The following is a 14,661-nucleotide window of genomic DNA, read 5'->3' as shown; positions in this document are numbered from 1 at the left end:
CTGCACTCAGCAGAACAGCAGGAGAGGCCACATTCCAGGAGAGAGAAGTCTCAAAGAGAAGGAGAAGTGGAAGGGTGAGCAGACTTCCAGAGCTAAAGGATAACAACAGAGAGTATAAAGAAGGGAAGAGCCAAATGCGAACTTTCAAGACATCTAGTGGATTTTGTTTGGTTTTAACCACAAATTCACTGTAAAAATGTATTAAATTATGCAATTTTTAATACAATTTGGAGGAAATTTTAGCAATACTCTTACAATTTAGTTTTCCCTCAAACAAGAGGGAAGGGACTACATACTTCGTGTCTCCAATCTGTGCTCGTATCTTACAGGCAAAGGAACACCAGGTAAACAACAATTTCAAAGTGTATGTACTATAAACTTCTGTGCCTTTTGTGCTCTTTGTAAATATTGTAAATGTGCATTTTTCTATTTAGTATTAGTTACATACAGAGGCAACTCAAATGCCTTTTACTGTGTATTGGCAAAGTTAAATCACACAACTGAAGACAACTTTTAACTGGACTGCACTAGAGAAGGACTGCTTTGTTTAATATTGATTACTGCTGATTACCTGTTGATGTTGAAGGTTGTGCTCCATCATCACTACCATTGCTAATGTTCCTGGATGCTGGTTCTGATGGTTTAGGGCCAATTCTTTCAGGGGTATCACCAACAACTTCAAATTCTACATCTTTTTCTAGGTCTTCACTGCAGAAAAATACACATGCTTTTAAACAGCCAGAAAATAAAATCCTGTCTTTTACACAAAAAACAACCCATTCAAGTATTAGAACATGCTGCAACTGTGACAAAATGAGAAAACATACTGAAAAAGAGGAAAATCTGTTCAGTCCTCTTTTATAATTTACGCTTTGTCTATTCCCAAACACTATTCCACCCAGTGCTACCAACTCCAAATGCTTAAGAATCAGAAAAAAACCATTGCATGAGCTTACCTTTCTTCCTTAACAGCACAGCCCTCCTCCCACTGAACATGCAGTGTGAGTTTCTGTGTGTGTCTGTTACTTCCACAGGGTTCAATACACACCCCAGTGAGTTCAGAGAGACTTCTTGAATACACATAGTCAAGGAGAGGATCTATTATCCCAGCAGGCTGGGGTTTTTTTGCCTTTCTAAATTTTAGGCCTTTTTTAAAATGCCAGTTTCTTGCTTGTTGGTTGCCCCAATGGTTAATTTGTTTTTGCAACGTATTCTTATGTTGTGTAACAACAAATTACTGAAATAAACCTCTTTCAGTTATTGTTATAAAAAACAAAACCATAGCAAAACAAGACTACAACAAAAGACACAAAACAAAACCCCTTAAACTAGAATTTCATAAAAAATAACCATTCCTCTTTTGCCTCTGTATTTCCTTTTAGCAGCTTAATCTTTGAAATTCGTTCATGTATGTAAATTGTGAGTGAAAAATTCCCCGTGGAACCATTCTATGTATATACACAAAACATCTTGATTTCAAAATCCTTACCTGTGAAGCAGATTGATTAACAGAGTATAGTCCTGGAGGAAATCATCTGCTTGTAGTCGACTGCCATTTCGAATTCCAAAGTCTGATAATTTCCTGTGGTTATTTGCTACAAAAACAGTAAAAACATGCAGTGTACAGAGCTATTTATAGAAAGATCTTTACACCTGAATCAACATGGAGTACTCCAGAACTTTTATGTAGGAACATATGATTAACATGTATTAGCTATATTTAAATTAAAAGCTGATATTTAATCCTATTAGGACTTAAAGCTCCTAATAGGAGCTTTATGATGTTTGATTTATTTACTCCTTATGGCATCCCGTTCAAGCACTTCATAATCACTGAATTTGGGAATATTCTGGAGATGCTTTGTGGCATCATGAACACAGCAGCACCTACGAGCCAGCAAATGCAGGGGTACCTGTTCCTGAGAGGAATCCTGACACACCAGCTGAGCAGTGCTTTGGGCAGGAAAGCTGAGCTGCACGTGCAGCTTGCACACAACAGCCCTGGCTGTCCTCAAGCCACTCCAAACACTCACAAACCCTCTTCAAACACTAGTGCACAGGGTGAGCACTGCAACATCTGCTACACACATACTCTGCAGAGTCTCTTCCAAGGGTTTGTGTACTCTTATCCCAGACCCTCAGGAGCATACATACCTTCTGTTTCACCTTCTTCTGAAGAGATCAGGATAGTTCCCTTTCCATCCTCTATTTGTACATCTGGTGCTACCATAGCAAATTTTTCTTTCAGTATCTGAAAATACAAATATATTAAAATATATTCAATTGCTGACTTAAAAAGATTTATTAAAAAAAGAACCCCGAATTATGTTGATTTTATTATTCTGGCTCATTTTCAGGCATCTACTGAAAGCCTACACTTTTTTGTTCACTTCCACAAACAAAATTATTATATTTTTGAGGTCTGATACTTACAGGTTAACTTAAGCTAGAAAATTTTTCAGATACTTCATAAAATGACAGAATTACAAATCAATTGTGACCACAACTGTAATATTGAACATTCAACTGAAATGCAAATTTCATTTTTTTTGCTGTCAGATATGAATAGCTTTTAAAACCACCAAAATTTACAAAATACAAACATTCTTTCACAAGACATACAACACACATGGGCAAGAAGCATATTGGCTAATCAGCTCTTCTTGTAGCTGAGAGAAATGTATAGTAAACATAAACAGGAGATGCTAGGTCAAAATATACTGTATATAGTGTATAATATACTACAGCAAATACCTAATTTTAATAATTTGCAGTGTTAGATTTAAATGAAAGCTGTAACTGTAGCTCAAGATTTACCTTATCCTGGAGTGTCAACACAGTAACTTTGTGTGTGTTAAGTTTCACAGTCACTTCTGGCTTACTTGCACATACATAACAATTGGGATTTGGTGGATCCAAAGCACAAGGAACCAATAGCTTCTTCCTGGGATTTGGCTGCTTGTTCAGAAAAATCTTGAGGACAGACAAGAAGAAATCAGGTTATTCTCTAATTAGCAGCATGTCTAAAGCCTGTTTTCCTGCAGCTTTCTTATCCTGGTCTGACAGGCTGTCCTGTTTCCTAATCCTCTGTGCTGTGCCTGCTGAGCAGGAGTCTCACAGGCCCAGTGCAGGCCCAGAGCAGCTCCTGCCAACAGCTCTAACACCAAACAGCCACACTGCAAGCGATGGCAGCCTGGCTCTCTCTCCTATCCAGCTGTAAATTTTTATTAACTCACAGGAATTTATTGATCCTTCAGACCTGCACTTCTCTTTTCATTGTGACTGAAAGTTCCCAGCATACTCAGAATCTACTGAATCAACAAGTGAGGGACGGTAAAACTACACAATAGTGAAAAAATGTTAAATGTAACTTTTAAACAAATAATAAATAGCAGGAAAGCAAAAGCATTTTATTCTCACTTACCGTTCTACACTGATCTATTTTCCCCGATAAAATCTTCAAACCCTCCAGCACTATGAGCCCAGCTATCACTGCATTGGTAGTGGCTATAGCTGGGATAATATTTCCTGCCATTGCTGCAAAACAAACCAGAATGCAGATTTTCAACAGCAGAAGAAAAAAGGAAGATTTTAATTTAAATAAAACAATGTTCCATTTTATCCTTACACTTGATATCAAATCTGCTCTTCATGTTCATTCCAAAAACATGCATCCTGAGGTTTGCAGCAGCAGTGACAAAATCCATGGCAGAAGGGTCATCCTAAAAAGAAGTCAATATAAAAAGCATTTAAAAAATTTAAAAACCAGATTACTCATTGGAAAGACTTTGCTACACATGGTTCCTAAAACCTTAAAAACCAGAATTTAAAAAAAAAACAAACCTGTACAAAAATCCATTTCAAAGTCAATATACTTCCTCTTTCAGATGGTGTACTCAGAGCAGTAGTACTTTAAATACTAACTACAGATTCTAAACACGTCTTTTAGTAGCAAATTAGTATATCTGTACTAATAAAATGCCCTGTACATTAAAAAAATGTTTAAATCCTAAGTCTTACAATGTTTCAAACATTTTCAACATTGAATTTTAACTCTGAACCAGTTTCAAACACTGGGTGTTTCAGAGAGAAGTATTTGTACTATTGGTTGTAGTAATATTCTAAAATTTTGCCTCCCCCCCATTTACAGACTACTTTTTCTTATGCCAAATGATAACTGACTGGAAGTGATATTGTGTGTGGTGATAAAAGAGAAAATTCTAGTCTTCTTCAACAGAACTTGTGCTGCACACCCATTGAGCTGATTGCTCAGAACGTCGGTAAACCCCCAGCTACTGACGCCTGGCTAAGAGCATGTATTGGAAACAGGTAAGGGAAAAATGAAGCTGCATTATTTAAATATTTTCAAAAATCAAAACACAACAGATACTTGTGAATTTGTGCTTTTATAAACCGGGGAATTTGGTGAATTAAGTTACCCGCAGCACAGCAGTTAATCCCTACCCTCAGCGAGTTACACAATATAGTGTTTAAAGAATGAATTTGTTTACACATGGAAACTGTTTCCATGAGGTGCCAGATAGTTTTGTGTTAAGTAGTATCACTTTTGAAGGACACTGAATGAGCCCAACTAATACTTGTATTACCCATGTAGAGTTCATACACTGCAAACTAACCTTATCCCATATAAGTGCTTCTCCATCAGCCTTCTCAGCCAGGTGAAGACTCAGGGTTTTAACACTCTTTGAAAACAGGTCTGCATAGCTCCTGACATTGAGAACCTGCTGGTCCTTCAGCACTGCAGAGCTCTCATTCTGCTGGTCAGGTATGTTTTGCTCTTTGGGGAAAAAGAGAAAAAAAATAAGATCAGGAATATTTCTAAGTTCCACAGAAGCTCTCTCAAATAACTTTCCAATTTCAGCAGAATTCAGTATATTCTAAATTGAAGAACAATATCCTTAACCTACAGTAGCCCAAACATTTTATAACAAATCTGCATTTAAAACTGCAACTACAGCTATGCTATCAGTCACCTAAACATGCACTAATTACAGCAAACGTAAATTTTCAACCAAACAGCTTGCAGAGATAAATCTTATGATAAGTGCTTATGGTAAGGTGTCCTAGAATAAGCTGACATAATTTTAAATGTGTATTTTCTACAGCCAATACTGAGCATCTAAAACAACAACTGCAAAACAGTCTTAGAGAAAGTGTTGTCTATACAGAGAAAAATTTGAAAACTTCAGGAAGTGTAAAGAATTAATATGTTCATTATCAGATCTCAACTGTGGCAGTAAAAAAATGTACATATCACAGAGATGCATTAATAAACAGCAGGTATTATTTACAAATGTACAGTAGGAGGAGGGAAAGCTACCTTGCTTTTGTACCTCAGCCCAGTCCAGTGGCACTGGAGGCTTTCTTTTCCTCCACAGCTTATCCATTGTCAGCAGATATCTAATGTCATCTTTGAAAAGCTGGAAACGTTAAAAAAAAAATCAAATGAAAGGGGGGAAAAAGACACTGAAAAATAAGAATTACATTGATGAGGTTTTGATTTTCTCCTTGACAGTATTTTCAACTACATAAAAACAGAGTCTTCAATCTTATTCCCTACTCTCTAACACTCGTTGCACAGAGCAGACATAGCTCTGATTAATTTGGGGAGGAGTAAAGTGAGAAATCAAGAAACAGTAGTCCAAAGAGTGGTTTACCTGTCTACTGAAGCCATCCCTACAGTTCTTTGTACGCCCTCTCTGAGACAAGTGAATGAACATGCCAATGAATTTCCAAAGAAAAGTTATTGCTACCTATGAACATTACATTCAAGCTCATTTCCTCTATTTATCCACTTTCAATAACTATTTAGAACTTCATCTCCTAAATCAGTTTGTCTTTTCTTATGCTAGAGCCTGATAATGCACAGATGACTGATAGCTTTTAAATCCTAAGACTGGTTGTGATTATGCCCAATGCAATTCCAGAGGTCAAACAGGCTCTTTCCCATTAAAAGAAATTGCAGTGGAGTTTTGTCTGCACAGTGGCCAGGCTGCTGCAGCCATCTCCACACGTGCAGATGGAACCCTTAAGAGAAGCAAATGTTGCAAGAGACCAACACAACAGCAAAACTGGTGGATGCCACAACAGAACCACATAATTGATGGCTACCATTAAATGTCCAAGTTCAAGTTTGATTTAAATTTACAGAACCTCATGCATTTCAAATAAAGACATTTATTTGATGTAAAGAACATACCTTAGTAAAAAGTTTAACTGGATCATAGCCAGTGGATTTAGCCCACTCCTTAGTTGAAACACGTTTAATCTCACCATCTTCATTGGATGCTAGTGCTCTGGCTTCTGCTTCTGCTGGCTCCCCTATTAACAAAGTGATAACCAATATTTTAAATTAAAAAAGAAAAAAAAAAAGAAAAAGGAATCCCATCCAAATATTATCCCCAGAGTAAATTACCAAAATTATGCAGGGAGCATAAAATGGCTTTATTGCACCCAACAAAAGCTGAACTAGGCACAGTGCTTGTTCCGCTTTGCCTCTGAAACTGCAACTCACTGATTTAACCTGGTATCACCCAACTCCTTTATTGGCAGAAAAAATGAACAATTGTTTTCCACTAATTTTCTCTACATAATGTTGCTACTCCAGAAATGTCCTACCAGCCCTCTTTTCTGGCTAAAGAGTCTTAGTTTGGTTGGGTTTTCAAAACAAACATAAAAATCGGTTTCCTATCTCTGGTTCTTTTTAAACAAAAAAAATCTCTAGAAGATGCTAATAATTTTCTTTCTTTCCCAGTCACATCCAACAATTGCTATCATGATTTCTAATAATCAGGTTGATGTTTTCATAGAACTATTTATTAACACCTTGACTAGATGAGAAAAATCAACTCAGAGACCATCACTTTATATGTAAATTTGGGAATGTTTCCCCTCTTTCACCAATGCATCATTTGCATTATTTCATATTTATCTGCCTCATCTATCCTTGCCCAGTCATTCAGTATTGCAGAGCTTTCTACTACTTTTTGAAGTTAGGTCTCATCTTTTTGACTCTGAGTGACTTTGCCTAATCATCTGAGACTCCTCTAATCACCATTTACCTTTATCATTCAAGTTTATCCACTTCAGTATCTTCAGCCTTTTTTGTCCCTTTGGCTACTTATGTCCCTCAGGTTCCACTCAACAGTTTTTGGATCTGCCCCCTGGACATTCAGAGCAGCCTAACCCAGACAAACTCTACACAGGCTTGCTGATTCCTTCCACGGACCCACAGAGCCCTGCTGGGCACAACTTCCCTTATAAACGTTGCATTAACTCTTCCCTGGATGTCCTGGTTTGGCCTGGGAGAGAGTTAATTTTCTTTCTAGTAGGTGGTCTGGTGCTGTGTTCTGGATTCTGCAGGAGATAATGTTGGTAACAGGCTGATGTTTCAGCTGTTACCAAGAGGTTACTCCAAGTTAAGGACTTTTCACTTTCCCGTGCTCTGCCAGTGGGCAGGAGCACAAGGAGCTGGGAGGGAGCAGAGCCAGCACAGCTGACCTGAACTGAGCACAGGGATATTCCAGACCTCAGAACACCCTACTCAGCACATAAACTGGGGGAGTTGGCTGGGAGGGGCTGATCTCTGCCTGAGGACTGGCTGAGCATCCACTGGCCAGTGGGCAGTCACTTGTTTGTCTTGAGTTTTATTCTCCCTCTCTTTATTCCAGTTGTGATCAATATTATTACAGATTTGTTTCCATTATTAGCTGCTCTTACCCCAGCCTGTGAGGTTCCCTTTTTGTGTGGTTCTCCCTGCTCTGGGCAGGGAGCGAGGGCTGGGAGAGAGCCACTCTTGTTAAGACTCACCTATTTCATTCTGCACTTCCTGTAGGAACAACCTGTCCAGTGATCACTATCTGATGTTCAAAGAATTTGAAGAGTCGGAGGATCCTCTAAGCTCCCCCTCCCAAGTCCATTCATCTATCAAAGGATCCAAAAGAAGCAACCAACAATGATGCTTATTCACCTCATAGTAACTACGATAACTGTCCTTACAGAGAAATAATGAATAGCTAAAAAATATCACTCAAAATGGACATACTTTCTATGTAGATTAATGCTGAAGTGTTTCAGGCTAGAAAAGCTCAAACACAATTCCTGAAGTTCCTTGCAAACCCTCAGCTAGGAGTGGGAAATGCAGAGTGACTATAAATATCAGTACTCTGTTCAAAATACAATCCTCCCAGAGGCCAGAAACAGAATCTTCTTTAAAGAAAATTGAGTTGAACTCTCTAACATTAAGAAATGTACAGAAAGGAGTCCCAATCTCTGAAACAGAATGTTTCAGTAACAGGGTAAGCCACCAGCTTATATCACACTCACAGGCAGCTTCAGGATCAGCTCTGTCAGGTGAGACTTCTTGATCAGCATCTTCTTCTCCAAACAACTGGCTATATAATAATTAAGAACAACAAGACCAGAATTTCAGCATATGTGGATAAAGACTCATATATTTGCTAATGGATATATATTCATTTTATGATTCTTGCTTTCAGACAGACTGCCACTTCACACATTGCTTTTTAACATGCTGGGATTCATCACATGTGGACTTAACACGGGCAACACAAAATGCCCAATACAAAAGTGATTTCAGCCAAACAGTTTTCTGTATAACTCACTCAGTAGCTCACCCAATATTCAACCTAATATTTACACTGCAGTACTAAATGCATTTTTAGAACATCTGGGATATCCAAGATTCCAACAAACTTGTTAAAACATGCGTTAAACTGAAAAATGTGCTTACTTCATACAAAGATGAATAATAAAGCAACCTCAACCTACGCTGCTGTGCCAAACTACTCTGCCAGATTTTTTGTGCTATTAGAGCAAGGCCTAAATATTAATCCACCTTCCATCTTTATAACCACCCCAGCATCCAGGTCAAGGAACTGGAGGTTTTCACCATAATCTATCTAAATCAATTTAAAATTAATTTAAAATCCATTATAGTAATTTTTTTAAAGTGTGTCAATTTCATTTCTTTCTCTGTATGTTTAGAAACCAAAAGAATGAACCACAGTACCTGTTTCTTTAAAAAAGTCACTTACTTGAACAAATACTTGGCCCACACAATGCAATGGATAGGCTCCGAGGGCGTATTTCGGATGGTGCAGCCTGGGAAAGTTTTCTGAGTTGGTTTAGGCTGACATTCATAACATTCTGTCACTCCCTGGTGAAAAATGAAGCATTTACTTGTCACTCTGAGAAGGCTACTGATCATTTGGGCTATTAACAGATGAACTGTAACTCTATCTCCAAACACCCACTCCCTGTTGTCTAAAATAGCCAATGACCAGAGCGACACCCCACCTAACCTTTTTGATAACAGTTACTTGTCCAAGGTAGCCTGCAGTTCCACTCTCTATAAGAGGAATATCAGCAGCCAGACACATCCTGTTCACATGGTTACGGGCAGCTGCAAATCAAGAGGGTTTTAAAGAAAAAATTTGAATAGTTAAGAAAAAAGAAGTTTTGCTTCTCCAAATTCAAACTAGCATCCTATGCACTTATCTTTAACATACCTTGTTTCTCTATAGAGCACTACAGCATTTTCACAAAGCCCCATTTCCCATTCTCACAAGATACATGGACATTAATAAACACAGCAAACCAGCTGACTAAAGCCACCCTGTACCCACAGTACCCAGCAGTTCCCATGAAGCAGAATTAGCAGTGCACATTTCCTTTCAGAGCACCTGCAGAAGCACTGACCACCCCTTCAAGTCTCTAGCAAAGCCCTCGAGGCTTAGTGCAGCTGCAGATGGGTTAGGAGGATGCTTGTTATTCAAAGGACACTGCAGCAGGGAACGAGCAACATGTGCAATATAAAATCAGTGAAAACTTCACCTCTGTTATCCAGAGCATTCATAACCAACGTAAACTGGCGGAAGAACTCTACGTTATAGTCAGGGCTATGGAAAACAAAAACAACATTTCAAATGGCACATCCAAGCTGTTGCTTATTACTGCACAACAGAAACTCTACACATGCAACCAATGTGATAAATTACACATCTTATACATTTATAAATTTAGCTACCCTTTAACTGCCCCATTTGTCTTCCACCCACTTTAAAGCTGGGTGAAAGCATGAATTTTATGCTGCTGGAAGGAAGCTATTGCAATTAGTACTAATTTGACCAATGAAATGGGCAGACAAGGGAAAGTGATTAAACTACTCTGACCTAATGAGTAAATTGGCTGAGCTGTGGTAACTGACCTTAAAAACCATCAGCTGTAGCTAAAACATGCACACTGTAATTACTACAGCTCATCAGACTGTGCATAATTCATTGTGCTGTGATAGCTCCACTGCTTTGACTGTGTGGCCATACCCTGAGGAGGCAACATATGGGACCTTAAATCCTGACACTTCAGTTATCTTTATGTTGCATTTTTCTGACTTAAAGAAGAAGGTCGAGAAGAAGAGAGAAAAGAGGAAACAGGATTGACAGTTTCAGGAGAAGGAAGCAGTGAGTCAGTGTTTCACTGGCTAATAGCAACATCAGACTTCAAACCTTCAAGGTACAGAATATTATTTTTTTTAGAAACTGGGGCAAATATAAATTAAAACATGGGGAACAGCTAATGGAACCCTACATAATCTTGCACTCTACTCATTGGTTGCAGATCATAAAGACTAAATTTCAACAGCTTGGGGCGTATATAAATGACAGTTACCTACACACACACACAGAGGACTTGATTTTGTTAATCACAGACTCAAGATTCACATGTCTCTTAATTTAATTATTGCTCAAGACTTCAGGACATCCTTACAGAGTAGAAACTCATATGGCAAATGTTGCCAATAAAATGAAAAACAGACACAAACAAATTTCTACAGCTTACTAGCAGAGCTTAAAACCCATGCAAAAGCCACACTCCCACTCAAGTGCATGGTAGTTCACATTTACAGCTATTTCTCCTTACTGAGGAAGCTTTGTAAAATACCTTAAAGCACACCATTGTAGCATTAAAGAACACAGTACTTGCAAATCAAACATGTAATTAGAGCTTAAAACCAAACATACTTCATGATGCTATCATGGTAAGCTATAATATTAGCTTCTGGACAAAACTGTAACACGCTTTCCTTGGCAACCTAGAAACAAAACAAAAAAAAAAGAAAACAAAAAAAACACTTATTATTTCTTCCTTCCTTCTAAAAGACAGACTTGATACCAGCTGTGTATCGAGTAAGTTGACTACCTTAAGAGATTTAAATACTTTAATAATGAAATGCTGTGGATAGCCATGATCAGCCAACCAACACTTACCTCCTCCCAGCAGAAACTAAATTGTGACATATTTCTAACACTATCTATAAAATAATACTGAGTAATGAGGCTTGAACTTTGACTTTTTCCTCACCTGTGATTTTGATCTTCCAACATGTTTCTTCTGAAACAGAAACTGTCTGTTGAGATTGCTGACATCAATAGTATCCAAATCAATCTATAAACACACAAGAGAGGCATTTCACTTTCACGGGAACAAAAGGAACAAAACCATTAACACAGTTTGAAGAAAAGACAATTGGCCAAAATGCAGAAACCTTACAGACCCATTCTCAGCCTTTTCAGGTGTCACATCAGACCTACAGCAACTGAAGAGGCACAAGTGGTCACCTCTGATTGATGACAGGGGACCATGACAGAAGTGCAGGGCTACATGAGAACAAACTTTCTGCAGAGAGCCCTGCTGAAAATGCAGCCCCACACAGTGAGCAGAGCCACCACCGACGGCCCTGCTGGCACAGGATGAGGATTTCAGCAGCAGTTCCTGAGGAGCACAGCACAAGCTCAAGTGGGAAATGCAGAAATCCATCAGACAGGTCCAGCCAGCCCCTCCCTGCACCGCCCACCCTGAGCCCCGGCTCTGCTTCCCCCAGGCCCAGGCAAGGCTGCTCCAAACCAACTGGTCCTTCCACTTTACACAGCATGGCTTTGAGCACCCGAATCAGTGAATCCAGGCCTGCACAGCCATCTCACACACACACACTGCAGGGCACTGTGGTCCCCAGGACCAACTGCCTAAGTGCACATTAACAAATTATGAAGTCTACTTATAAAAAAACAAATCCAATCACACAATCAAAAAGTTAAAAAACATACAGCACAGAGCACAAAGCATGACATGACTGAAATTCCCCTAAGAGCTATGCTTCCATTCATGAATATATACACAGGAACAGCATAAATCCCACAAGAATAAAGAAGATTTAACTAGAACTTTGACATTTATTCCTAGCTTTGTTACCACTACTATTTGTGCAATTAAAGATTCTCTGATCAACAACTCTTGTCAGAAGGCTTCTCCTGTCCTTAACATTCTAAGGAGGAGAGTGAGAGTTTTTCTGAGATATTTCAGAGCTTTTTCTGAGATATATCAGAGATATTTCTCCCACATTCCCCCAGGCAATGCTGACATACTCAGACAGTAACACCTTCAGCTACCCAGAGAGCACTCAGACTGACTGTGCAGTGTGAAGTTGAAACGTGACCTGCTCAGGCTGTTTTCACCAGCTCCTGACTTTATTGACCAAACCTGAATTATGAAAAAAGCACAGTACACACTCAGTGAACACCTCTGCACGAGAGATCCAAACCCCAGCATTAATCTACCTCTTTTCTCATGGGAGTATCTTCAACTGAAGGTCTAAGTTTTAACATACTAAAAACTGCAATAGCTACAGAGTTTTATTTAAACAGTTAATAAAAGCACCTGTGGATGCAGAGCAAACTAAAAGATACAACGTTTTGAAAATAGATTATAGATCTGAGAGTGTCAACATTCCTGCCACTGTAACACAGTAACTACCCATGGCCTTGTCTCTTTTAATGAAAATAGCATTTGCATAATTCACATTTCTACCTCTGTTCCTTCCTCAAAAGACACACAGCTTGCTTAGTCCAAAGCCAGAAAGCCCAAGAACTTCAAGGGAAAACAATAAAGTGCAAAACTCTGTTAAAACCTTCTCTACCCAGAAAGCTTCGAATATTTCAACTGGAGAAGATGACAAGCAACATCAGCTCCTGCTCAAAACAAGAATTACAATTAAAGGGAGCAAAGGGAGTTCTCCAGAGGGAAAACTTGAGACCACTAGACCTCAACAGAAGCTTCAGTCTAGCTAAGAATGAGAATTTAACAGCTCATTTACAAGACAACTACACTGCTCCCATTTTGGTAATCGGAGAAAAAGGCATCATCACTTAACAAGATTTACTCATGCTCTTAATTCAGACCTGGATCTGAAAAAACATAATTTTGTTCCTCATTCACAGGGCAAGGGTAAGCCTTCTGACATTATACTTAAGTTTCATATTAGTTGTCTGGTATTTAAAACTATTGATTTTATTTTAGTATTAATATTCTATTAAAAAAATCACAACTGACTTATAAAAAGTATTTTCAGATGTTCAAGTTTGTTAATATTTAATAACTGAGGAAAACTCTCAACAATATCACAAATGTTGACAAAAGCACTTTATTCTGCTAATAGCAAATTCCCTCTTTGTGTACAAGTCTTCTTTTGCTCTCACCTTGTCTTGTACCCAACCTGTTCCCTATGTTATCAAACCATTATTTATGTGTTGCATGGAACACTGCCAGCAATATTGTCATATGAAGGCAGATCCAACGTGTATTTAAGTTAATGGGGTGCCCCCAGTCAGCCTGGAAAGGCAATGCCAACCCCCAAACTGTAACAAGGGAAACAAAAAGCACACCCCGATGAGATTTATGCCTAATGACTAACTGGGAAATCAGGAGCTTTAAGCTCTGCTGTGATGGACTGCAGGAGTACACAACTGACACAGCAGAGCAGGGGGGAAAAGAGAGGAACAGTGCAGAAAATGCTCCCACTCCTCTGCAGTTATTTATTTCCCTGGTGCAGTGTTCATATTGGATAGGCTCTCAAACCGAAAGGAAAATTTGGAATTAAACATATTCTACAAGTTTAAAAAGCATTCCAGTAGGAAAGCCCAAGCTGTAAGAATAAGATGGCAAACCAGTAACTGTTTTCTTCTAGAAGCTGATATGGTTTTAGATACGAGCTGCTCTGCTCAACAAGTCTGGCTGCAAACCCAAACTCCTCACAACCTGTCACAAAACTCTCAGATGTGACTCCTGGGCACGTTAGCAAAAAGGCATTGAAGGAAACAGACCTCTGCTCTAGCTGGATGTAAAGCCATATGCTCTTCTTTACTACAATAGAGGTCCGGACACCAGGCAATCATAGTTTCACCAACAGTATTTCTCTCTCTTTTTCATTACTACCCTCTCACATCTGCCCTTCCCGCACGCGTTCACAGGTTAATATCTGGAAGCAAAAGTGAAAGCACGAGCCCGCGGGAAGCGCCAGCACTGACATCCCGGGATCTGAAAGCACAGTTCTCCTCTCCGGGGGTCTCTCGCTGCGATTCCTCCCCGGACCCTCGCCCCCAGCACCGGCAAAGGCGGCACTCGGCACAACTAAAGACTTTCAAGACACCGCCGGGCAGCGAGCACGGCACAGCGCGGTCTCCCGGGCGGTTCCACCCGCGGGCTCGCGGGGACGTTCGGCCGCGCCAGGAAGGGGCCCGAGCTCGGCGGGGGAAGGAGGAGCTCCCGCGCCCGGCGGGAGCCCGG

General features: G+C 39.5%; 1 protein-coding gene across 1 annotated transcript in view; it reads right to left on the bottom strand.

The window, feature by feature from the left end:
• The window catches only part of UBA2 (ubiquitin like modifier activating enzyme 2), a 13,991-nt gene extending 2,017 nt beyond the window's left edge, over positions 1-11,974 (bottom strand). Inside the window, exons 1-16 of the mRNA XM_031063180.1 lie at positions 11,897-11,974; positions 11,404-11,487; positions 11,064-11,134; positions 9,877-9,941; positions 9,345-9,445; positions 9,078-9,199; positions 8,347-8,414; positions 6,221-6,342; positions 5,342-5,441; positions 4,638-4,798; positions 3,629-3,722; positions 3,425-3,537; positions 2,818-2,973; positions 2,155-2,251; positions 1,490-1,595; positions 572-708 (exon numbers count right to left, since the gene is read on the bottom strand). Coding sequence (XP_030919040.1) covers positions 572-708; positions 1,490-1,595; positions 2,155-2,251; positions 2,818-2,973; positions 3,425-3,537; positions 3,629-3,722; positions 4,638-4,798; positions 5,342-5,441; positions 6,221-6,342; positions 8,347-8,414; positions 9,078-9,199; positions 9,345-9,445; positions 9,877-9,941; positions 11,064-11,134; positions 11,404-11,487; positions 11,897-11,974 — 1,675 coding nt within the window. The remainder of the gene's footprint in view (positions 1-571; positions 709-1,489; positions 1,596-2,154; positions 2,252-2,817; positions 2,974-3,424; positions 3,538-3,628; positions 3,723-4,637; positions 4,799-5,341; positions 5,442-6,220; positions 6,343-8,346; positions 8,415-9,077; positions 9,200-9,344; positions 9,446-9,876; positions 9,942-11,063; positions 11,135-11,403; positions 11,488-11,896) is intronic.
• Positions 11,975-14,661: the final 2,687 nt, after the last annotated feature.

This window comes from Geospiza fortis, unplaced genomic scaffold (assembly GCF_000277835.1).
Source record: "Geospiza fortis unplaced genomic scaffold, GeoFor_1.0 scaffold383, whole genome shotgun sequence".
NCBI lineage: Eukaryota > Metazoa > Chordata > Aves > Passeriformes > Thraupidae > Geospiza > Geospiza fortis.
The sequence above is the reverse complement of the archived record's forward strand: the minus strand, read 5'-3'. Positions and strand labels throughout refer to the sequence as shown.